Source organism: Ictidomys tridecemlineatus, chromosome 1, assembly GCF_052094955.1.
Source record: "Ictidomys tridecemlineatus isolate mIctTri1 chromosome 1, mIctTri1.hap1, whole genome shotgun sequence".
In the NCBI taxonomy this organism is placed as follows: Eukaryota; Metazoa; Chordata; class Mammalia; order Rodentia; family Sciuridae; genus Ictidomys; species Ictidomys tridecemlineatus.
In genome coordinates this window covers 85,190,135-85,215,709 of record NC_135477.1, presented here as the reverse complement: position 1 = coordinate 85,215,709, position 25,575 = coordinate 85,190,135, and the positions used below count along the sequence as shown (strand labels likewise).

Here is a 25,575-nt window from a genome sequence, read left to right as displayed (position 1 = left end):
AACTGAGTATTTGGGAAGAGAACCAACCAGTCAAGCCACAGAGAGAAAAGTCCCCTTAAATGGACCGTCCTGTTCATCCCAGAACATCCTGACCACCACGGTTTCCAGGAAAACCTTTACAGAGAGAGGACTCCTGGGGTGCCTAGGACTGGACACTGCTCAGCTCAGCTCAGGGTGGCCCCGGCGTCTGGCTGAGGCTGGAGCTGGGGGCTGCACTGGAGTGTTCTACTCTCAGCACTGAGCCATGAAAAGCCAGACCTCTTCTAGAATGAATTATGCTCTTTTGAAAGCTCTCCTGAGACATTGAAATCTGTGGTGTTTGAGGAAATAGATGAGTGGGATTTCCTCAGGTGGGTACAAGTCACATCCTTAGTCTGTGGTATTTTTTGGAGGGGGATGCTGGGGATTGAACGCAGGGCATTCGACCACTGAGCCACATCCTCAGGCCTATTTTATATTTTATTTAGAGACAGGGTCTCATTGAGTTGCTTAGCATTTCTCTGTTACTGAGGCTGGCATTCAATTTGCTATCCTCCTGTCTCAGCCTCCCGAGCTGCTGGCTTTACATGTGCGAGCCACCCGCCTGGCAATCTGGGCTATTTTGAAGAGCCTTTGGTAGTGAGCAGCCTTCCTCAGGCACCAAAGGCATTTATTTATTTAATGATCCTTCTTTCCTCCCAGGATTTCCTGTGAGAGCTCCTGGGATTGTTTACATTTTGATCTGCACAAATACCAGAGAGTGAGTAGTCAGGTGATAGGATAGTCTACTCTGGGGAGAGAGGATTTTAAAGAAGCTTTATCTAAAAAACAAACAAACAAACAAACAAACAAACAAACTTAGCTAGCACTACAGACAGCTCCTGGCACTCATTTATTATATTTGTTATCTAGTTTATTTTTTTCTTTCTTCTTTTTTTTTTAACCAACAAGTTCTAATCAGCAGATCTTGATGAGAATTATTCCTTTTGCAGAGATTAAGAATGTGGGTTCCAGCAGATCGCCAACTGAAAAGGAGGATGTAAAGGTAATGAATGATTCCCTGCTTCACTTTTTTTTTGTACATCTATCCAGAGTTAAAATGGAATGAAGATCTAGTTGTCATAAAAATAGAAATAAATTCAACAAATAGGCATGTGCCTAAAGCCACTTTTAGAATAATTTGAAATCCAGTTTCCTTTATCAGATTCTCAATCTCTACCCTTTATGACTAAACTTTGCTATCTTCTGGGTTTTTGTAAATGCAAGATGATTGAATTCATTTTCCAAAACAAATTTTACTTAAAGTTTGATATATACGGCTATAGGCCAATAATAAGTTTTACCTATGGACAGTTTTCAAGTGTATTTCTTCTTAGGGCAGATCTCTTTTTTATTTTTAGTTCTTAAATAATATTAATTATGAACAGGACTAGTTTTCTGTTTACATGATGCGATTCATGTGGCCATGTTTTTACTGATGCTTCCCGAGATTGTTTTTCTAGTTTGCAAAAATAAAAAAAAACATTAAGTATAGCATTATATAATAATAATAATAATAAATACCTCATTGACTTTATCTTTCTTAGTGTGTCAAAAGCCTGGAGGTTCAACCGAGTGAACATGAGGACCAGGAGAACCTAGATTTGGGTATGTTCCAAAATATTGCTTTTCCTGCACTTATGAGGATATCACAGACCAGGTATACTGTGGACAAGAAGAAAATATTCCTTCCTGGAAACCTTGTCTACTTTTTAAAACCTATCCAGGCAAAGTTTCTTTGAAGCATCAGTCATAATATTATGACTTTAGGGACAGGATTCCATTTAAAATCTAAAAAAACAACCAAGTCATCAGAGCTTTTTCTTGCCAAATGCTGGCTTGAAGTTTGTCATGGTTACCTTGTAATTCCTATGAAGAGGCACTGCCAGATTCATTTCAGGAAAGCAACTGAGCCACTGGTGGAAGGTGAACAGTGGAATTGAAACTGGGAACGTCATTCTGCCGGGCCCAAGCGTTCTCAAGTGTACCGCTGTCCTACACTGATAACCACGTGTCTCTGTGGAGCTGAACCTATGAGATCTACCCGTCTGGCCTCAGGAAAAGGCCAGATGTGTGCTGGGAGGGGGGTGCGGCTGATGGGAGTGTCCTTTTGGAGGGATCAAGAACTCCCTCAGCAGGATGGACGTCACTCTTCACTCTTTCTGTAGACCTGAGAATTCTCATCTGCTCAAAAGGTCCTAGGGCACCTTTCTAAATTTCCTCCCCATGTATTTTATATCTCTTCAAGGTTCACTTGGGCCCCAGACTTATCCCTTGAGTTATTTAGAGGCAAGTAGAGTGTAATATGAAGCTACTGGAGACATGGCTTGGACAACCAGCAGATACCAGTTATGGCTCCTGGATGGTCCAGTGGGATGCAGATGTGCACTCACCTTCCCAGTTGGTTTCTTCAGGTTTACTGAAGCCAAGGCAGCTCTCACACCTGGAAAGCACATGTGGGAAGAGTGGTCTTAGAAGGTGGGAGTGAAGAGGAGCTGATGGTGGCTGAGGGCTCAGGTTGATGTGAGATCAGGGAAAACTGAGCCAATCCCTGGTGGGAGTCAGATAGTGAAGGTGTGTGACCTACGGAGCTCACCAGAGTTTAGGGGAGTGTGGCTGGCACATTTGGCAGACACACAAGGGAGCAGTTACAATAGTTGGGAAATCATGTCACACAGAGGAAGAGCCCGCAGTGTCCGTTGACTGTGCTGCCTGTACTTGGCCACAAGCCAGAGGTGGTTTGCTGGATCTCCCTTCCTGAGATTGGAATAGAAATTGGAATAGAAACTTAGGTCTGCACTAAGCCATAAGCATGCCTGTAATATTTCTGCTACATAAGGTGAGGGGTAATCATTTTCTTCCAGAAGAGAGGAAGAGGAAGGAGAAAGGAAAGCAAACACCTCCCACAGATGATTGTTGTGGGCCCCTGAAGCCGGGTGCATAGCTGTTACTCACGCATACAGGATGTCTCATCTATAAATTGCATCATTCTCCCAGGAATGTCAGCTTTGAAGAATGTTTACCAAGACAAATTGCTGGGGGAGGGGAAGGGCTGGCTGCTAAAAGTATTAAATAGTCGGATTATTTTAATCTTAGATTTCAAAAAAAAAAAAGCACTCCAATCTCCAGCTGGTGTCCTTGCTGGGTAAGAAGACTTGTGCTATGGAAACCGTAGTAACCCAATCTAATCTTAGTGCTTTGTCAGCATCATCACTGTGACTGGAGAGTGGTGTTAGGAAGGCCTTGGGACACAAATGCGCAGGACTTTCATCCAGTGATTTATGAAAGGGCCAGGGGTGAGCTTTTTGCTTCTAGCATTTGCTTTGTTGTTCATATAAATATCTTGGATTCAGGAAGGCTCCTTGACTTCATGCAAAGAAAATGATAATAGATTTTAAAGGAACCTTCTGAGACAGGGAAGCAGGCATTGAGCAGTGAGTAAGAGTCAGATGCTAACCCAGAGGCTGGGAAAATAGCTCTCCCCAAAGGCCACTTCAAAACACCTGAATTCTCTCTGTGCTTGTATTCTACCCAGTCTCTGAGGAACTCCTGATAAAATATGTATGTGGACGAGAGGTGCAAGTCTTTGACAACTTGTATTATTCAGTACTGTGGGATGGAGAGTTGTGTGATGTAAATGGCATGGGAGCTGTTTCATGAGACCTTTCTGTGTTGATGGATGTGTTCTCCATCTGTGTTGTCCAGAGTCAGAGCCAGTAGCTACCTGTGCATGCAATGTATGACCAGTGCCAGCCACCAAGGAACTGAATACTTTAATTAACTTTATTATATTGGACAGGATAATCCATAGAAAGTTTGTTTATGTAATTCTAATTGATCCCTAAGAGCATCAAGAATCACACTGGCTCTTAGTTTATTCAAAAATGATTGGGTTGGAGGAATGATGTCGTGGGTGGTAAGCTGTCTGGGAAGCTCATCCAAGCCAGTGCCCCAGACCCCCTCAGCAAATAGTTGATAGTAATCCCACTCTCTGCGGATGGTGTAGGCCTGGTGTTTTGCTCCAAGGGGAGAATCTGCAGTGGAAGGGATGGGATCTGATCCTGTTGCCGTCACAGTGGAGAATGATACTCCATGCTCTGGGCAGCTAGCACGGGGAGACAGGGAACAAAGCATTCAAGGTCATGGAAGAAAAGGAGATGGAAGACAGAACATGGGTGAATGCTGAAGGTGAGAAGGAAGAGAAGGTTCATTTGGCTCGAGTCAGAGGGTCTAAATGTGATTTAGAAATCGGATCAACACTAAAAGCAAAGCCAAAATTGATAGTGGGCAACAGCAATTGCTGTACCAAGAAGGTGGGAAGTGACCGTCCAGAGGGTGCAAGTGGACAGCTTGTGGAACAGCAGTGGGCAGGGGGTGGGGTGATGCTTACCTGCAGTACTGGAATCCCAACTCCAAGCAGGGATGCAGGAACCCTCCGTATCAGCAAAGCTTCAGGCAGCTTGATCAGTCACTGTCTTGCAAATTCCTTTTAAAAGGTTGAATCTGAAAAAAGGAAACTTTGGCTTTGGTTGGAATTTTAAGATTTTCAGTTAAAAGTTCCTCCTTGTGAAGCCACAGTGTCTCAGGCGAATTTCAGAAGCTTCTGGAAGGTGATGGTTTTATTCTTTCGGCAAGGTCTATTCCAGAGCGTGAGTGAGATTGTGAGTGACAGACCAGATGTAGTGACACTCACACTGAAGCCGATTTTTGAGCATAATTAATCACACATGGTCTGCATTGGATTAAAAGGTATGTGAAATTTCTTTGGCTAAAGTCGTATATCATGTAACTATTTGCATGGAAAAAAATGAAGGATTGGTGAAACTGACATGACAAAACGAAGAGCTGAGAGAGTGCATTAACTTTCCCCAGGGGGAGGGTAGTAGAGGGAGAGAGACACTGGGATGGGGTAGGGATAGAATTGGCTGCCATCTCTTCACTTGAGGAGTCTCAATACCTCAAAGCTCTGGCATGAAGCAGTGACACATCTGCCGACACAGGTCTGGCTGGCAGAGAGTGGGCTTGGTGCAAGTGCCAGCAATTTTAAACATAAAATTTTGCAAAATGAGTCTTTTGGAAAAAATTTACTCTTCAAAATTATGGAAGTAACAAATACTCACAGCAGCAAAAATGAAAATTATAGAACATATAAGAAAACATCCCCTATAGTTTTCCACTCAGAGACAGCTACTATTAAATTTGTATGTGTTTTCTGCCAGTGTTTTTCTACATATTTGTGATGATGTGGACAATAGAATTTGTGGCCTATGTTGTTCATTTACCATTATATACCACAAGTAAGCTCCATTGTGGAAGATAGCCTACCATGACAGTGTACATTTTTCTACAAAGAACATGGATTGTTTTTGCAAGAAGAAAGAGAAAATGCCAATCCTCCCCACAAGAATTTATTAGCGAATCCTCCCCCCTTTAAAGGTATGTAGTATTGATTACATAGAGTGGCCAGGTCAGCACACGCAGAAGTTCAAATCACAGATACATCTTTAAAACTCTGGGTCCTTTCATTGGCTAGTATTGTTCATTACTTATACATAATATGAGAAAATATGTTGGGTGCTGGCACTCTGGGGGTGGGCACAAGGGAGACAGAGGAGCCAAAGCTGAATGTGGAAGGAAACCAGACTTCATAACAAAATGAACAACAACAAAAAGCTCTTGTAGAGACCAGTGAGGAAGAGAAGGAAGCAGAAACAGACAGAAACAAACACTAGGATCTGAGGTTCATATTTCTCAACTTGGAAGACAGAAACTTTTCATGACCTTAGACAAGACCCAGGGAGAGAAACAAGGCCTTCACCTAGGGGAAAACATCAGCAAAGGGAAACTGGTAGAAAATGATTAGAAGAGCCAAAGGAACAGCCCCTCTAGACCCCTCTAGACCCCTCTAGAACATTAGGTATAGTATAAAATATGTTTTCAAGATCTGCATCTCCATCTCATTCAGGCTCTCGATTCTAGTGGCTGTCGGAGTAGAGACAATGCAGTCCATGGTACTAGTTTGGCAAACAACCAAATAAGTAGAACCAATTAGGTTAGTTTCCCATTTCTTCTTATATTAACAAAAAAATTGGAAATGGAATTAATACTGCTGAGCTACAAATGCTTATAAAGCTTGTAAAAATTGAGTTTTGAGATGGTTCCAAACAGGATCTTAGCGTGGCAGACCCTGGGTGTGTGTAAGGGAAGCTGACCCTCTATTGGCTGTTATTTAATAGCACATGTGTATCTATATTGAAATCTCAAGAATGTGGCATGAAACACGAAGGAAAACGAAAAGGAGGAGGGAGAGAGAACCTTACAGAAAGCTCTTACCCTTCTGAAAATTAAGTTTTCAGCTTAATTTTTGTCAGGTCTCTCTGTATGCCCCAGGCGTTGGATGCTTCTGTGGACTCTTTTTTCCTTCCTTCTCTCTCTCTCTCTCTCTCTCTCTCTCTCTCTCTCTCTCTCTCTCTCTCTCTCTCTCTCCTCTCTCTCTCTCTGGTGGGGGTCACCTCTCTTCCATACACTAAATGTTTACCACTGATTTGGTTTTGAAGTAACAGTGTTGGCAATAGAGAAATATTCCAAGAAGGGGATTGGGAATGTAAAGTTATTTGTGTCAATTTGGACTTAAATAGTTTCCCTTTTCTTCACTTTAGTGAAATCTCATTGTGGGTGCAGAGGTTTTAGAATTTGTTTTTGGAAGGAAAAAAATCGCTGACTTATTGGAATGCTACTGCGTGTTATGAGCTCAATTTGATTCTCTTATCAAGCGTGTTCTGCCTTTTATACTTGTGGTTTTATTGTTTGGGTAAAATTCTCATGGAATGTGAATGAAATATTTTGCTTTAAGTGAGACCACTGGAGTATCTATTGACAGACTTTTGTCCCATAAATTATAAGAAAGAACATTCGGGGATTTTTAGATGAATTGCTGTAGATTAGGAAACATGAAGGAACCAAAACCTTTTTGGAGGTGTACAGTATATCTCACTGTCTTTTCTTCTGAGTAAAATCCCATAAAACTGTGAAATTAAAAGCCCCAAGTCTAGAATGCTCTCTGGTTTAATGACAGTTCTACTGTTCTGCTTGTTATTTGCTCAAAAATGTAAAATAAAAAATAACTAAATAAAAATCAGCTATGGTTAGGAGTTGCTTATCTAGGTACTGTGCTACCCTATGGTTGTGTATTCTGCCTCCACACTGGAATTGAAGCTTTGCAATACTCAAGCCAGATCCCACATCCAGAGATGGTGATTTACATGATCTAGAGCAGAGCATGCATATTCAGAGTCCAAAAAGGGACCCAGGTGATCCTCAGAGGCTGACAAGGTTGAGAACTGTGACCAGATATTTTTGGGGACCTGACTTCCTGGAGTTTCGGGTTTTTATTGTAACTGAGAAATGGGGTTCTATTTTTATCTCAACTGATTGCAAAAGTAACTAATAGAGGCCTGTTTGTATTAGGTTTGCAAACCCTCAGTGATTGTCAGCATCCATATCATAGATTGTGGGAACGATGAAAACTTTGAAAAAAAAATTTCTCAACCACTTAAATAAGATGATGAAACCTTTAAAAATGTATGTATAAGCATTAAGATAGTAATTTGATAGTGAGTGTAATTTGCTGTCACAGAATCACTTATTGGATTTTGAGGTGAACAGAGTGGGATGAAGGGTGGGCTTGATGTTGACACTGATATCGTAAGGGCATTGTTGGGATACCTGACGTTTGGCATTAGCGCTATCCCACCTTTAGTACATTCTAAATTGCCTTTTTCTTTCATATAACAAACTGATTTAATCTCTGAAATGTAGTTGAGGGAAGGGAAAAAATAGGGAGTCCTTTCTTTGAACTCTAATTTTTTCCTTCTCCAAAATAAGATTCTCAACCTCAAATAAGCTAGCTTAGTGAATAAGTAAATTCCATAAATTCCATCCCCAAGGAACATTTTATTTTGATGTTTCAATCAAATGGTTATATATAAATTTCAAATAAGTATAAAATCTTAAGGAGACTATACCTCACTCATATGATAGGAAACAAATGAAAAGTATGAAACATATTCTGAAAATGGTGTTATAAAATTTGTTTTATAGAAAGTTGAGTGACACCCAGATATTTCTTCCCATTTTCTTATGGGAATTTCATATAGGCATATACAAAAGAATCCCCCATCTCTGAAGGATCCTTGGTAGCCAGCTTGATTGCAGGGAGTGTATTTGTGGTAGTAGAGCCCTTTTTTTTTTTTTTTTTAAATTGAGTATCCAGTGGTTAATCCCTTGGAAGGGACTTTAGGGCAATTAAGATTCTAATTAGCTTTCATGTCAGGCAATACAAGCTCTAACAGTTTATTGGGACAATTTGCTGTAACTTTTAGAGTTTGCCTAATTTGGAAAACTTTTTTTTTTTTTTTTTTAATGAACCATGGCCCCTTACTTCAGGCACGGGCAAGAAAGTCAGCGGAGTTTATGCCTCACTTTATAAGACTCTGCTGAAAGAAGGAATGTAGTTGAAGGGTATGGAGAAGTGATGTGATTGGATGTCAAACAAAATAACAACAACAACAACAACAAAAATTAGAATAAAGATGAAGTTAAAGGCATTTAGAACTTGAGGATAAAACTTTGAGTGAACCATGAGGATTCATCCAGGTTCTTGAGATTTGTCTGCCAATAAGGTTTCAGCTAATCTAAGATGGATTCATCTACCTCACAGGTGCCAAATGAGAGCTTTTCATTGGGGTCAGCTCTAGGGAATAGAGCGAATTTCAGTATATGATATTTTAATGTCTAATTACTTCCCTCAGACTCACATGATAACTTCACACAGTAAAAACCTGACCAAAAGGAAATGGAATTTAATGCTTGGCTGTAATCTCCGTATCTACATAAGGGACATAAACATTCATTTAGCATTAGTTCCACATTTAATGAACATAAGTTCCTCTTCTTTAAAAAATTTTAATAAATTATATTTTTAAGGAAAGTTTTAGATTTACTGTTTCAAAGATTTTCTTACTCTTCACCTAATTTCCTTTTTCTGTTGCTGGATCCCCTACTACATTTAGACTTCATGTTTTCTTAGGCTCTTTTTGTCTATGAGAATTTCTCACACTTTCCTTGTTTTTGGCCATCTTGATAGTTTTGAGAAATGTTGGTCATGAATTTTGTAGGATATTCCTTAACTGGGATTTTTCTGATGTGTTTTTTTCCCATCACTGAAGTGCGAGTGTAGGTTTCAGGAGGAAGACCACATCAGTGAAGAGCTGCTTTCATCACATCCTATTGAGTCCATTCTGTCAACATTATTAATCACCGTTGATGTTGACCTTGGTTACTTGGCTGTGGTAGTGTTTGTCCTTTTCTCTCCTGTAAAGTTACTCTTCATACTCCCTTTTCCACACTGTACCCTTTGAAAGGAAGCCAAATTATACAGCCTGCACTTAAGGAGTGGGGAGTTATCTAAATACTTCCTTGTGGGAGGAGTATCTACCTATATTATTTGGAATTATTTCACCTTTGAGATTTATATCCCCCCCATTATTTATTCAGTCATTTATTTATGTCTACGTGGAACCGAGGATATTTATTTTATACTTTTGGTAAAATAAATAAATCCAATACTCTGTATTTGTTGTCAAAGCATTCCAACTTTTGTAGTTGGGAATCTTCTTTAGTTGACTCTTATGTCCTTTTTATATATCCTTATCTCATGTGTGTGTGTGTGTGTGTGTGTGTGTGTGTGTGTGTATGTGTGTGTGTGTTTAGGGTGGTGAAAATATTCTTTATTATTTGTTAATTGAGAATCCCTGACACCATGCATTTGTGGAAACCCATAGAACTTTATAGCACATAGAGTAAACCTTAATCTAGGCAAATTTGAAAAATTGAAGGTTGAGACATCCCAGGACAGAATGCAGAATGTGACAAAACAATTTAACTTTATTAAAAAATGTATGAAACAAACTTATTGATGGTCATTATTTTGAGGAGAAGGTACAGGACCTAAGAAACTTTGGAAATGAGTGGAGCTTGTAAGAATAAAGGCAAAATAAGCTGTAGAGAAGAACTGTTGTTTGGTTATTAAGATTTTTTCCCCCATAGGAACACAGGTTAACAACTTTGACACCACTATCCAGGTGCACTGGGATGGAATAATGAAGTAAATGAATTATGGATGGTGGGTGTCAGGTTCTTCACTGTTGGAATGGAGGCTTAAAGATGAGCAGGAAGAGGAGGGTAGAATGATCCATGTGGTAATGCTACCAAGCAAGGCCTGTTGTGCCCTCTGTGTACTTCACCAACCACTGAGTTTTGAAAAAGAGTTTCTTTATGGGGCAGCCAAACACGAGGAGGTGGGAGCCCCAAGACTCAAATCTGCCTTCCTGAGGATAGGACAGGGTTTCCTTAGAGGGTGAAGAAAGAAATGGTTTGGCATGGGAAAAAGTGATTGGAGGTAAAGAGAAGTAATCAGTGATCTAAGCATGAGTAATTCCACTTCACAGCTCTCCCTAGGATGCATAGTTAGAAACTGGCAGCATTAGCAGTGTGGAGTTTTCAGCTCTTTGATGTCCAATAGTCACCCATCAGACACTGGTGCAGGCTGAAGTGAAGGGTCAGTGGTTCAGACCATTTGGAGGTACAACCAAGTTCCTGGAAAACGACTTAGGCAACCATTACCACTGTGACCCATACCTCAGAGATGTTACACTTAGCAAAGCTAATGGAAGCATACTGCTTAGCTCTATGACTTCTAAAATTGTTGATGAAAGCAAGCAACTAAAAGCAAGGGAAGCTAGAGGGTTTACTCAGGTCTCCCTCTAGTTTTAGTAATAGATTAGAGTTGTGCACATTAGTATGCACTGCTGTTTGGTTAATACAGACACAAACGGCTGCATATAGAAATATTTGTGGATGTGTAAATCCACTCAGGTGAGGATGCACACATGTATTTTCTTGCTGTCAATCAAGACTACCTCAAACCCTGACATTCCAGTCGCATATGCAAGATGGGTCTGCTCTTCTTTAAAAACTGAGACAATCTACCCCATCTTATGAGAGTTTTAGCTTCAGAACTATGGTGTTAGTTTAGAGATGATGTTAAAATTAATTATTTAAATTCTTTGCTCATTTGATGGCTCACATTTGACAAATTTACATTGTGAATAACTGTACAAAAGTCTGTAGAGCATGAATTTTGTTATGATGTACTATGAAGTTCAACGGGTTTGCACAGATGATGTTTGTGAAAAAATCTATGGGAGTAAGACACTTCTCTTGAAGGTTTGGGGAAATTGGAATTGGAACATGATCAGGAAAAACTTAAAATGTAATTTTAGATGTTGCTCTCTCTAAGCTCATGAACTGTGAGGAATTTCTTTCTCCTTAGGCTACTCTTCCACTGTTTCTCTGATCCTCGCTTCCCTTACCCCCAGGGCTCATTACGTCCACCATCCACACCTCCAGGTGACACATCCACGTGTCCACAACCCACACCTCCTGGAAAGGGACTCCTCTTCCTTGTCCTCCTTCTTCTGTCCTCTTTTAATTCTTTTATTTACTTATTTTTTTTCTTAGAACTTCCTGGTACACGGGCATGTTGCAATTTTGAAAATGAAGCTATTATAACCGAGGTCAAGATATGACTATTTTGTCTATAATGTGGAAGAGAATTGTAATGAAAGGAAACTTTCTAATTCATATTTAAAGCTTATTGACAATTCTTTTAAGTTCTTTTCTGTTATAATCTCCTTTGATCTTCACAATACCCCTTTGAAGGACAGACATTATGATTTCATTTTATATGTGACAACTAGGGCTCAGACAGTATGAGTGACTTGGTTAGGGCTACTAAGTAAGTCAGTGTGAGATCTGCTTTATAGGTGTCTCCAAAACCCTATATGTTTTCTTTTTAGTATATGGCTCCTTAAAAATACCAGTAAGACAACAGTTCTTGCCCTTAAGGAATTTGGGGACCCATGGGAGGATAAGAAGATTTCTCAAATACTAAATGTAAATATTGTTTTGAAAAGATTGCATTTTATCCAGGTTGAAAGGCAAGTGACATGTCCTCCATCTGAAGGGGATGCAGGAAGTCTTCTATGTGGGTCTTCCAGAAAGCTGAAACTTCAAGGCCATAGCATATGCCCTGAATGATTTTAACCTAAGGGAGGTGATTTTCTCAGTAAAGGATTTCTAACTAAAGGAGGCATGGCAAGATGAAGTCATTTGCATGCTTACTCTGTACTGGTTGTATGATGTCTGGTGATGAGGTGGGCCTGGGGGATATCACTGAGTTCCGCCAACTGCAATTACAATCAGTCAGACAAAGCAATTTATCTATTGAATATGAATGAGATGTAAATGACATCTTGAATCCATTTAAATGCAATTATATTAATAAAATGGGGTGGAAAAAATTCACCTGGATTACTATAGAAAACAATGAGGATAAATGACTCATTCAGAAGAGAGTCTTTGGTGAGCAAGAAAATGATCTGGCTTAAAAATAAAAGGCTATGCAAACAATGTTTTTGACTTTACATGTTAACTATGCATGGATGCTAAGTGGAAATCATTTCATTTCTTTAAAAGTATGGCTATATTGCAAAGCAAATATGAATATTGTGAAGTCTCTTTATACCAGAGGTAGTTTTATAGGCAGTGGTTGGGTAGTTCTAGTAGTTTTATTGTCAGAATGATTTTGGTATCAGTAATCAATTGATATGTAATTGGTCAACAAAGACTGTGTTTTGGGGAAATTAGATAAGATTAATCCACATGGTATCTCAACTAATAGAAATGCTTTTTTACCAAGTTCTTTCATCTCTTTCTCTGTCTGCATTGTCCTAAGGTTCTTCTGATTGATCAATGATGATGGTCAAGGGAGGAGCAGACTTCTCTGGGAACTTGTTGACCTGGGTTTATCATCTTCTAGTTTACTGACTCTAAAACTTTACTAGGCATGTGAATCTGCCTGGGATGGGGATGGTGCCCCTTGTAAATACAGAACTTGGACCACCCTCAGAGATCTTGATTCAACAGGACTATGTAGGAATCTTATCATTTGCATTTTATGAATGCTCCCTCCCATGTTGATGCCATCTGAGAAGTTCTGCCCCAGACTCTGCTGTCTCTACTATTAGAGTTTCCTGACCACTTTGTCACTCCTCTGACCAACTTAGTAAACAAGATAGGAACCCTGTATTATCTTTGTTCTGTCTGCAACTTAATCAAAAAACATGTCTCCTTTCCCATAGCACCAGAAAAATATAATGTTTATCACTCCTATTGCTTTAGTGAAGCAAAGATCTGCAAAACCACCACCACTGATTCAGGATGAGGAATGAAGTATTTCTAATCTCTCAAAGTTTTCATCAGATAAAAATATACTGGTCCAGCACTGTTATTGAGTTTGGTGATTGTCCACAACAATGGAGGTCCCCTTTCTTTGGTCTGCAGACATCTTGGGAGCAGCTGAGGGGCTGTGGATCTGTGCACACCCCAAGTATGATCTGGAGCGTCAAAGAACATTGTGTTTTCTCTACTCATAACTGTTGTCCTTTTTACATATGTAGATATTGTTGTAGTAAACAAAACAAATCTATTTTAAACACTCCACCAGAGTTATTGTAGCTTTTTGTCAAAATGTATGTTTGTAATCAGCAGACGCTATAAATACTTTAGCTGTCATGTACAGGTTTTTCACCACATATTGTGACCCATTTGTATAAATCACTCATTCATTTAACAAAATGCCTGCAATATCTCAGCAACTATATTAGGCTCTAAAACAGACACAATGTAAAAACTCACAAGATTTTGTTATTTTCTTATTGATGATCCATGTGAATTAAGACTCTCACTGGACATAAGGCTGTAAGGCTTGAGAGTAATTTATAATTGTGTCCAGCTGATTAAGGAGAATATGTAATTATTCCTCAAGTGAAAGGCCACATAATTTCTTTTTATTTACTTGCAATGCTTGCAACAATATTCCCGTTTTACTTTGTTCTAGATGTATGATTATGTAGCAAACCATATAACATCATAGTAGTGATTTACATAATTCTGATTTTTTATTTGAATTTGAACTTAAGGGGGTCTCTCCCCTTTCTCCTCTGTCTGAATTCTTTACTCTCCTCCAACCCCATGGGTCAGAATTAGCTACCACAGAGCAGGCCTTGCAGCACAGCATAATAGTGCCAACAATTTGGGAAATAAAGTGAAGAGTTGAATGTTACCTAAGACACATACTATTGTGTTCCCAGTTGGCAGAACTAAGTGGATCCTCATATCAATGCCAATGTCCTTTAGTGTCTTTGGGCATCACACAGCCTTATTAAACACAGTGCAACAAAATACTTCTTGCTGTACTCTTACTGAGAGAAGTACTCAAAAGAGACTCCCTTTTTTGCTCTGTGCATCTTGGCCGCTATGCTTGGTCTTATTCCAGTCACGGGTATCTATGTGCCTGTGGAAGTAGGGAAGTAAGTTTGAGCCGTGCTATGATTTATGGGAAGGCAGTAATGGGCTTCTACCGAATGCTAATCACAGCAGAGTGCTCAGGGAGACTGTATAAGAAGTGCTGGTTTGCAGCAAATTGGTGACTAGTTCTATTGAGATGGACTGAAAGTTTAGATGGGAGCTATTAAGGCATCCAAATCCTTATGACTGACAGCCAAACTTGGTGAGAAATCAGGAAAATACCCCATTTGTGCTAAACAATAGTAGATAACTTTGCACAAATCTAATGGAATGAGTTACAATTCTACACTCAAGTTAAAGCCTCCAGACCACGTTAGCATTACAAGCACTGGGAGCGGGGATTGTTAAGTGAATTAGCAGAGCTGTTTTGGCTCTCAGATCCAAAAAGCTGCCCAAGCTGCCCAAGCTGCCCGTGTGAATGAATAGACTGCTCTGGAGGGAGCCTCCTGGTCTGATGGCCTTCATTTGCCTGTGGATCATGCTTTCTGGCTGTCCACACACATAAACCTCAACCTTTATCTCACACCACACAGGGCGGCTTTTCCGAGAAATGATACTCTAGCTCCCGAGCAAAACAAGCAGCTGTATTTGGAGGCTTTTCTCGAATCCCAGGCGGCTCTTTCAATCCCTGCTTACCTTCCTTCTGCATTTTCATTTCCAGCAACAAGAAGAGGGGAGTTAATGATTCATTTGCTCCCAATGACCTTTTGAATAACTGGACTGTGAAGTATCAGCGAGACTCTTGGTCCCCCCCTCTCTCCCCCTTTCACTTTCCTGGTTTGGCTTTAATATTTACAGCCTCCTTGTTGGTCTACATGCCTGAACGCCCGAGGGAAGCAAAACATTTATTGCCTCTCCCTCCCTGCGTTCGGGAGCTGTTTCATCCAGCCTCATTCCTTCCTTTGACATCACCGGGGAGGCTTGCCTCCTGGCTGGCACGAGCTCTTCCTGAGTCTGTTCATTTCACCAAAACAAAAGCATGGATTCTGACTCGGACTCACCTTTTAACTACTCCTGGCCTTCCTTCCCCAAAATGAAGATTCGGCGAAGGGCATCCAAACAAGGTAGATCGAAGGATCTTTTGTGTTTTCCCCCAGCCAAGCTGGACATCTTCATATGCTTACCTTTCTTTTCCTCATTTCTTTGCCAGCCTGTTTTCGGATGAAGTTCATGTTTATACACGTCCTTCTAAAACTCTTGCTGTAGAGATACTGTACATTTAGACTTCGGAGGTAAACCTACTTTCCCCCCCTTATCTTCCTTTCACTTTAAATCTACCTTTGTATTATTATCCGTGTATAATCCCCCCTCCCCCTTAAAAGGAAGATTAGTGCAAGGTAAATGTTTTGGAGTCATATAATCAGAATTACCTTGGAGTTACCTTGACAGTAAAGAGTCATGTTGATTTAAGCCTGTCTACCTTTTATGAGATTTGAAAAGAACTATGCATGGGCTTTTACTTATTTATTTTAGTTTTCAGGTATGTGTTAACTTAAAAAAATTTAAAGAACTATGCATGTTTTTACTTACTTATTTTAGTTTTCAGGAGTGTGTTAACTTAAAAAAAATGTGTGACTAAAAATGCTAATTTATTGATTTTAGATGTTATAAGGAAGGAAGGGATTTAGCAAAAATAATTTTAATAAGGAAATTATTTTTATATGTTTATCTCCATGGAATGTAGCCATGTACAATAGGTTTATTAAAAATAGTACCAAGTAAGCAAAATCATTTACTGCCAAAGGAAAAAGAGTGATTTATCTGCTGGATGATGAATAATGGAATGGGCTTACCTGGTTTATTCCTTTTTACTTGCCACGACTGAGTAACATGGGCCTTGGGCAAGTTGGTATTTGTCCACAGTGGAGGTGCCTGAGTAACTGCTCCACTATCCTTGGCTGGGAGTCATAGGTGGCAATTTTTGCCTTCTGAGGCTTAAAAAAAAAAAAAAAAAAAAAAAAAGTAGTGAGTAACCCTTCCTATCTTTTGTCCTGTGTAGGAAATTGTGTGGTTACGTTTTAACTCAAGGAGAAAAGGAATATTTTCATGAACTTATGAGCAGAAGAGATGTGTCTTGAAAGCAGGTTGTCCCTGCAGCCCTGGCCTTTGGGAGCTAACTAGTTCTGGAGTCTATTCGTAGGGACAGGTTTCCCCATGCTATTCCCAGAGGAGGATGGACTCTTGCAGTCATCAGTACACTGGTTAGCTTCAACGATCTTCTTCCTCCCTTCTAAACTAAAATGGAGGCGTTTGCTGTTCCAATGAGACAAAGGCCAAGAAACGAGATGAGTTGACTGTCCAGGGGTGATAGGTGTTTGGAGTTTCCCATGCCGTTCTGCTGCTGTCCTGGAAATGCTATCATTGGAGACCTTAATAGTTTGTATTCAACAAAATCTTTATTTATTTATTTTTTGTTATCCTGTTTTAAAAATTAACTTTTGTACCTAAGAGTTTTTTTTTTTCTATTTTATACTCTTGTATTGATTTTATAGATATCCTAAAAAAAAGGGATTTAAAAAAATTCAACGTGAAAGCCTATAAATCTTTAGGGGATATGATCAGATCAAAGGGGCATGATGCGTGCAAGTTACCACAAATGATTCTGGGAGAAATAAACCCACAAGAAAGCTGTCCTGTCCTTGTAAAAAGCAAGCTTGTACACAATAGGAGATGAAGTAAAATGTTAACAAGAGGTAAGTCTGGGTAGAGAGTGTTTGGTTTTCTTTGTGCATTTTTTTTTCAGCTTTTCAAATTTGAAATTACTTCCAAATAGTAATTTTTTTTTCCATTTTTTATTGGCTCTAAGTAGTAATTTTTTTAAAGGTTTTAACTTATTTCCTAGAGGAGAGATACACTAAGGCCCTAATATTTTAGAGTGTATTGTGTGAGTTGTGGCGCATCGAAAGCTTCTCGAGGACAGGAACCACATGTGAGACTACTACATCTCTGGTGCCAGGTCTTGCCTGGTTGTGGGGTATGATATGCTATATTGATTTTTGTAAGTAGGTTGTCCACCTGCCTTATTGGATGCCTATGTTGTTGGGGGGTCCAGGCATCCAAACAACCTGGAAGGATGAAACTTCATGATTGGAGGCCAGGGAGAGCCTAGGGAATGGATTAATCATGCTCTTGCTTTAAATCCAGGCTTGGAGCATGGCCAGTTTGAGCTATAACAGAAAGTCATAGCATAGCTATGTATAAATTAATCCTGATTCAAGTGAAAGCAGGTATCTCAGATATGAAAATTATTAACTCTTTGCCACTAGTAAACAGAAGACAAGTGAAAATAAGGTAGATTGGTAGCTGAGAGTTGGGAATTGTTAGGCTGTGTATCACCCTTCCTGTCTTTACTAAATGATGGCGGCCTAGTTGTGAAGAGAGGGATTGGCCTCTTTTACGTCAGCTGGACAGAGTCCCAGAACCGTAAACTCCTAGAGCCAAAAGGGCCATAGAGACAACCTCTCTCAACCACTTCTTTTTCCCCATGAGGACATCAGGGCTGAAAGAGGTGAATGGATGGAATTATCCATTTGTTCAAAATGCACTTCCAGAGTGCCAAGCCTGTCTTAGGGGGTGGTGTGAAGTGCTGATTCTGGTAGATGCTATCCCTGCTTCCAGGGGTCTTTGTGTTGGGACTGTATTCCACATTTCCCAGAACCCAGGCAGGAAACACCCCCCAAAATCTGTTTTTTCAGTTCAATGGCCAGTTTATGAAGAACTGTGCTCTCTTGACTCTTACAGGCGGATGCAAATATTTTTGTCAGTCTTCAAAAGTCAGGTGGCTTGAACTTCATCCTCATTTTCTCCTTCCTTTCCTATGAGCACCAATAGCCCTCTTAGAAATAGGCACTAGTCACTTGGGAAATCATGAAGGATGATTTGGGGTCTCCAAGTTTCTGTGCCAATAACAAGCCTTCTTGTAGTTGATCAGAAATATGCTCTTATTTTTTTTTTCTCTTACTATTCCTACCTGGTCCCTGCTCTCCTTGTTAGTACTCCCTTTGCTCTGACACCCCCTCCCGTCCTTGTTTTCTGTTTTTTGATGGATACACAGACACAGCCACATTATTGGTTTGTTTAGAGAGTGATGTGAAAATGTAGACAGAGGATTTGGTAATAAGAGGAAAACCCAACAAACCATATTTCCACTAAAAAAAAATGTAGCTGGTCCTTTTTCATCTTCTTGCCTTCAGGGGGAAAGAGAAAAGGATGCAGCTTAGAAGCAGGTTGTCTGGAAGTGCCTGGCATCTCAAGGGTGGCCAGAAAGTCCTCCTGGGGTTCTCAGGAAGTGCCCTGGGTCATTCTGTGGGCAGCCCCAGGACAGGCTGTTCTGGGAGCCCAGTGGTTAATGATTGGAGTGGGCCAGAATCCACAACCGTTCCGCTTCAAGGGCTCCAGGAATGCCTGGATTTTTGTTTTCTCGGTTTAATAGGAGATTCGAGCAAAAAAAAAAAAAAGTGTTTATTAATGTTATTAATCAAAGACTTAAAAATAGAGGGATTGGACCTCACTGAAGGCTCTGATAATTTATCATTCAATCTTTAAAGTGCATATTTTAGTGTAAGCCATCAGGCCCTCGGTAATGTTGACACGTTCTGTTCTTGGTGTCTTCTGTTCACTTAGGCAACCTCTCCCACTCTCTGCGGCTCCAGCTCATATGCCTCTCGAATGATGTAAAGTATGAAGACGTGCTTTCCTCCCTTTTTTCCTTTTTGCGGGTGCAAATCCAGTCCACAGCTGCCTACAGAGGCCATGTGTATCAGAAATTGTGAACCTCTTGGGAAGCATAGTAGTCATAGCCAAAATAACTACTATGGTATGACACTTTATTAATCACAACAACTACTTTTTTACTGAGCTATAACACGTGTTTGATATTTAATGATATCTGCTTCTGAAAATAACTCTGTAATACAGATATTATCTGTTTTATAGATGAAGAAACTGAGGCTTAGAGAGTGCCATAATTTGAATATGGTGTGTGTCCCCCAAAGGGTTCACATGTTGGAAGTTTGGTCTCCATTGTGGTACTGTTAAGAGGTGGGCCTGATGGCAAGTCATTAGGTCATTGGAGACACTGCCCTTGGAAAGGATTGATGTAGTTCCTGTGGGGGCCTGGTTAGTTCTCTAGAGAAGGCATACATAAAAGAGCAAGACTGGCTCCTTGCTGCTCTCTGTCTTCTTGTCTTCTGAGGATTTCTCTTTCTTCCACACATTTCTGCCATGACATCCATTTCCATGATCTGACAAAGCCAGGGGGCCTTTCAGAGCTGGTGCTATGCTCTTTGGATCTTAAGCCTTCCAAACTATGAGCTAAGTAAACTTTTTTCTTTCTAAATTGCCTAACCTCAGATATTTTGCTATAGCAACAGAAAATGGACTAATATTGAGAATTTTAAAATTATTCCCAAGGCCATACCAGGAAATGCAGAGAACAAGGAATAGCAGAATAAGGAAGGAAAATGAATGAAAGAATGACATATGAATCAAGTGTTTTCCATATGTGTTATCTTGTAAAAGACCTGAATATTAGATGTAATTGTGACCTTCCTTCATTTATAGGTTGGGTCTCTGAGGCTCAGAAAAGAGAAATGAGTTATTCCAGGTTACAGCCAATAAGTAGCAGAACCAGGCCTAGAACCAGGGCACTGGACTTAAGAGGTTTTGATCTTCCCAGTATGTTTTGCCATCACTTAATAGAGATAAGGGATGGTGAAGTTCAATGAGCTGCCACCTTGGGGTCCAAAGATGTCACTATGTCTCACTGTCATAGTTCTTCATCTTCTTTGTGAATCTTTTACTAGGAAGAGAGGTGACAGGGGAAACTCTAGGGGAGCAAGATGTGAGGGCTGGTTATGGTCCAGGAGACCTCCCCCTACACACAGATGTGCTACTTACATCACTGATGGACAGAGGCCTGGAGAGAGGGTGAATTGAGAAAAGAGGCGGGAGAGAGTCCTTTCCAGAACCTAGAAGTCTCCAGTTTTTGTCCAAGACAGATAAGGTGGCAGTCAGGTTGAGTGTGCTGGGAATGGAGTTGAGGAGCCTGAGGCCACTGTTATGGTTTCTCTGTGTTACCCAGGCTGATCTTCAACTCCTGGCTCAAGTGATCCTCCTTCTTCAGACTTGGCTTGTTTGGGCTTTTTATTTATTTACTTTTTTTTTTTTAAATTAGCTCATTTAGTGTTTGGAAGGCAGGTACCTAATCTGAAAAAATAACCCTCAACACAGTAAATATTTAGAGGTCTAATGATGTTTCAAGAATTTTAATGATCATTTTTAAAGGTGAATTATTTTTAATCTCATGGGCTTACTTGTTGTTTTCCTCTTTCCCTTTCTCCCTTTTCCTGAAGTTTCATTGACTACACACATGCACACAGGTGTGTGACCGTGTGTGTGTGTGTGTGTGTGTGTGTGTGTGTGTGTGTCCCCAACCCAGAAATTCCCCAGAGGAGTTCCTGAATGCCATAGAAGGAATGAGTCATTATAGAAAACCTCATTAAGGAAGAGAGACATTTTTTGTAAAGGTGACATAACCTGCTAAGATTTCAATGAAGATAAAGTTGAACCTCATACAGAGCTGTTTCAGTTCCAGACTCTGCCTCGGGGACTCAGTTTGTCAGCAGAGAAGAGACCCATTGAGAGCCCTTTGCCCTACAACACAGCCATGTATCCCTCGTGATTCTCATTAGTTAAACAAATACTTTACCAAAAATTTTTTAAAGTGATCCCCCCCTACCCTTTTTGTTTCTGGCTAGCCCAAATTCTTGGGCAAGATATCTTCTCCATCAATCCCTTCGGGGGAAAGGCGACAGTACTACAGTGTATCGTCCTCATGTTCAGGGGACTTCTCTCTCTCATTCTTTGTTTTGGGGAAGGAGAAAGTTTCCTATTTAGAAATGTTGATTACATAAGCTAGACAATGATTAAGTTCCATAGGAGAGATTAGGAAAAATTTCAGTAAAACTTCAAGGTGGAGAGACCAGTTTGAGATGGAAGGCATCGTGAAAGGGGTGTCAGTTTATTAACCTGTGGTGACCTGGTGGGCTTTTAACAGGTAGGATGGTCCCTCTAAGCTAATGGGCAGTCAGACATATCTAAACTGTATCACATTGAAGGAAAATAGCCTGATGGTTTGGACTGCCGATTCCTGAGGACATGGAAATGTAGTGTGATGCCACAGGTTGCCTGGGCCTGGACAGTTACTTTGGTCTGCTTAGCGTCCTTCTCCTTATGAACAACAAGCACCTTCTTTATGGGGTGTCTCTTCCATTGCTCTGGTCACAAGTCCAAATGATGCTGCCACTATTTCATGTGGCCTTGCCTTCCTGAGTGCAGTGGGATGGGCATACTATCCAGAATGGACCAATCATAACACTCTTCCCACCTGGCCACAGTGATTAGCCCAGGAGTCACACATGGCCCAAACAGCCAATCAGAATCCTTCCTTGGGATTTTTCCAATTCAAGTTTGGAGGCATATATTTTTCCTCTTGAATGGCAACTGCAGAAGGATTGGAGTAGAAGTCATTAACTGGAAGAAAATAGTCTGTTCTTGGAAGAAATATGTGAATGAACAAAGAGAAACAGATGGGTGGCTTCCAGCTCCAGATCTAGTCTCTGAGGCTCTGGTGGCTGCCCAGGTTCCAGTTCTTAGCCCTTGGATGTCAAGTTCATTCAGTTCTGTGAGTATCCATCATATATCTTCAAGAAATATCTTTCTTCCTTTTTATTTTTGTTTTAGCAAATTTAGATGTTTCTCCCACTTCCAACTAGAAATCCTCAAATTGTCCTTTAGGATGTCGATTGAGGGTCCTTCATTTAGAAGGTCTCCTGAATTCTCTCAGAGGTCAACATTGTACCCTTCGTGCCACTCTGCCTAGTGTATATTTTAGAATAGCCCTTCTCATCGGTATCACAGCTATTATTTAACTCTATACCTTAAGAGACTGAGTTCTTTGAAAGTGGAGGCTGGCCCACTTGTTTCCACATCTCCAATGCCTGGATCACAGAAGGCAGGCAGTAAATATTACAATTATATTTCAATATATTTTTTAAAAATATTGACCCATACTATACCCAGATACAGTTTATTTTGTCAACAATCTATCTTATTTTCATGAAGTCCTGCCCTGTAGACAGTGGGATGTGAAGGGTAAAGAGTATGTTTTACTTTATTTGTATAAATGTATTTATATAAATATTTATACAGAAAACCTGGGTCTGATGAATAACGTAAGCAGTCATTTTTGGTTACCACTTAGTGTCTTTAAGCAAAATGTTGAGCATCTCAGATTTCTTCTCTCTATCCTCTTCCTTGCCAAGTGGGTATAAAATGTGGTTTCTTGGTAAGGGCAGACGGCAGTTGGCAGTGGAAAGGGGCCCAATCCCTGATCGAAAGATTGTTTTCTGGGTCCTTCTGGGCACTGCTGCAGACTGACTGGCCTGGGCTCTTCCCCAAGGTGTGACCACATTCTTGCTGGCTACCCTGGCATTCGTAACCAAGATCTGTGGTTAGGATCCTCCCACGGGTGTTGGTGAGGACTTGGTGATTCTCCTTCTGACTTCACTCTGACTTAGCCTCCTTTTGGCATCATCCTGGTTTTATACTCCAGAACATTGGAATCTTGGCCCCTGGCCACTGGCCCAGATGCATCTTCCAGAAATATCTGCTATAAGGTCTCTTTCTTTGCACTATGTTGGGCCTGGGTGCTCAACTCAGCCACTGTTTTCTCCTCTCCAAGGCCTTTGGGACCTTGGGGAATCCATTTTCACCACTTGGGAAACTGAGAGCAGCCAGGGAAGGGGGAACCTGGTCTTGCTCTCTGACCTTGCTCTCCCATCTGGTGTGCATGGTGTGGTTGTTGTCATAATGAAAGAGGGCAGCCTGTGAGGTCATCTCCTTCAGAGCTCCAGATGGAAACAGGAAATGCCTACCCCTTTGCAAAGTGACCCCCCGCCTATCTCATACTGCTCCCAGCCACCATCCATGACCATGGAAACCCCTCATTATGAATTCTAACAAATCCCATATCCAACTCTCTCTCATGTCCGTCTTACCAAGAGGTGCCCCAGAGTTGCTCAGGATAATGAAACAGGATTCAGGGATTCAGTGGAATGTTTATCAACCAGAACAAATCCAGTGCAACTTGGAGGAAGGCCAGGCAGTACTTGACAGTCATCATTCAAAATGTTCTTATCGAAGACACAAAAAAATAAGTGAAATAATTTATATTTCCAAGGACAAGTCTTCGTTTTTGCCAGCACAGTTCCTTGTGTATAGTAGAACTCAATTACTTTTGAGGATGTTTAGGGGGAACAAAAACACATAGGGCTCTAGAGACGAGCACTGGAGAATGAAAGTTCCTTATGATTTTTAAAATAAATAAAGTCACTATTGGATACCAACATCTTTCCATAAATTATTCAAGATTTGAATTGTTCATTGATTTCCTTGTGATGATGACATATGGGGACATCTTCCTCATCAATTTGTTTACATTTTTTTGGAGGGACTTGAAATGGCCTTGCTCTCTGAGGGCCTTTGGTTCTCTCCTGGTATTACTATAATGTGTTAGTTTCCACCCCTCTCCGCTTGCTGAGTTTTTCCTTTATGTAGACTAATTTGCTTTAGGCCTTGGAGAATTGCATTAAGAAGGAAAGGAACTGCTGGTTAAATGTGATCACACCAAATCCACACACTACACAGGACTGAATATCTACCTGATTGCTTGGAAGAAGCAAGGGCAGACACAAGTCATTAACGCACCTGAGAGTCCTTTCTCAAACGTAAACGTAGGTACTCTTGAAGGCTACTTTGTACTACTGTAATCAGGAATGGGGACTTGGAAGGATTTGGGGGAAATCATGTTGCCCTCCGAGGACTGTTTTCTTTCCCCATTCACCTTCCCTCTGTGCCTCCCGTGTAATTGCGATGGAAAAGTCTTGCTTTCTTCTTAAAAAATTTTGATACTTGGATCTTTCAAAACACCAGAATAGGACTTTTATTTAGAGCCTGATTTTAGAGATCAAAGTTGTAGTTGTTATTGAGAAGGGGATTTTAAACATCTGTTTCAACTCTGCTGGAGAAACAAACCACTCTTGCCTCTGGAATCCATTGGCTTCTGTTATCAGCCATCACTGCTGTTAACAGGACTTTTCTGAGAGGCCTGACCTCCCCCCTGGGCATTTATTTATTTATTTATTTATTCATTCATTCATTCATTTAATAGGATCCCAGGAAGAAGAGGCAAGAGGGAGCACCAGGCATTTGGATGGATGTTAGAGACTCTCTAGTTTGGTGGACAGAGACTCCTGGGTTCTCCTAGACACCTCTTGGTGTAAACTAAAACCTACAGGGTGACTTCAGCTTAAGGTGACCCACAGGAAATTCCTGGGCTAAGAATAATTTTGGCATTTGCATGGATCCTCTCTGTAACCTCAGGTCTAACTCAGAAGAGTGAGGCCAAGAGATTTTCCAGGCCAAGATTAATACTGGGAAAATCTTAAGAGAAACTTAGAAGAGGAATAGTCAAGGAGATAAACTGCAGTTTGCTACTGGAAATGTTCACTTTCATTTCTTCTGGATCACACTAGGAGCATGAGAAGAGGCTTTCTGTATATTTCAAAACTTGAGAAAGGTCCCTTAAATTGGAGAGTCTGGGAGACAGTGTACTGCAGTGACCAAGGATTGGATTGGTCTCTGTTAGCACTGGGCTTCTGTCCTGATTCAATCCCTATTTTCCCTGGGCCTAAACTTTCTTATCTATAAAATGAACATGAAAACACTTATCTGGTTATGGAGAATACAGTTGGCTGATGGTTCAAACAATGCTGTGTACTCACAGGGAGAACATTTCCAGTTAATACATGTACATGTATGTTGTCTGCTTTAGTTGACTTACTCATAACCTAGTATTTGGCATGAAATTACATTGTTGTTCTTTTTTTAACCTTTATTTATTTTTATGTGGTGCTGAGGATTGAACCCAGTGCCTCACACATGCCAGGCAAGTGTTTTACCACTGAGCCACGACCCCAGCCTCATAGCTGTTCTCTGACACAGAAA

At 40.5% G+C, this 25,575-nt stretch overlaps 1 protein-coding gene and 1 long non-coding RNA gene across 10 annotated transcripts in view; one reads left to right on the top strand and one right to left on the bottom strand.

Moving 5' to 3' along the window:
- Arhgef28 (Rho guanine nucleotide exchange factor 28) overlaps positions 1–25,575 on the top strand; it is a 291,621-nt gene that overhangs the window by 154,507 nt on the left and 111,539 nt on the right. For 5 of the 9 annotated variants that reach the window (XM_078043571.1, XM_078043579.1, XM_078043585.1 and 2 more), the window contains 2 exons: positions 972–1,024; positions 1,566–1,626. The exons of 1 other annotated variant lie outside the window; for it this stretch is intronic. In XM_078043571.1, coding sequence (XP_077899697.1) covers positions 972–1,024; positions 1,566–1,626 — 114 coding nt within the window. Of the gene's footprint in view, positions 1–971; positions 1,025–1,565; positions 1,627–4,730; positions 4,768–15,349; positions 15,573–17,173; positions 17,202–25,575 lie in introns of those variants that run through there. 3 more of the 9 variants (XM_040273610.2, XM_005328954.5, XM_078043600.1) reach the window with 3 other exon arrangements.
- LOC110598512 (uncharacterized) lies at positions 964–15,265 on the bottom strand. The gene is made up of 4 exons (XR_013436627.1): positions 15,145–15,265; positions 4,409–4,521; positions 2,412–2,461; positions 964–1,004 (listed from the first exon to the last, which is right to left on the bottom strand). It is a non-coding gene; the product is annotated as an uncharacterized LOC110598512 (long non-coding RNA).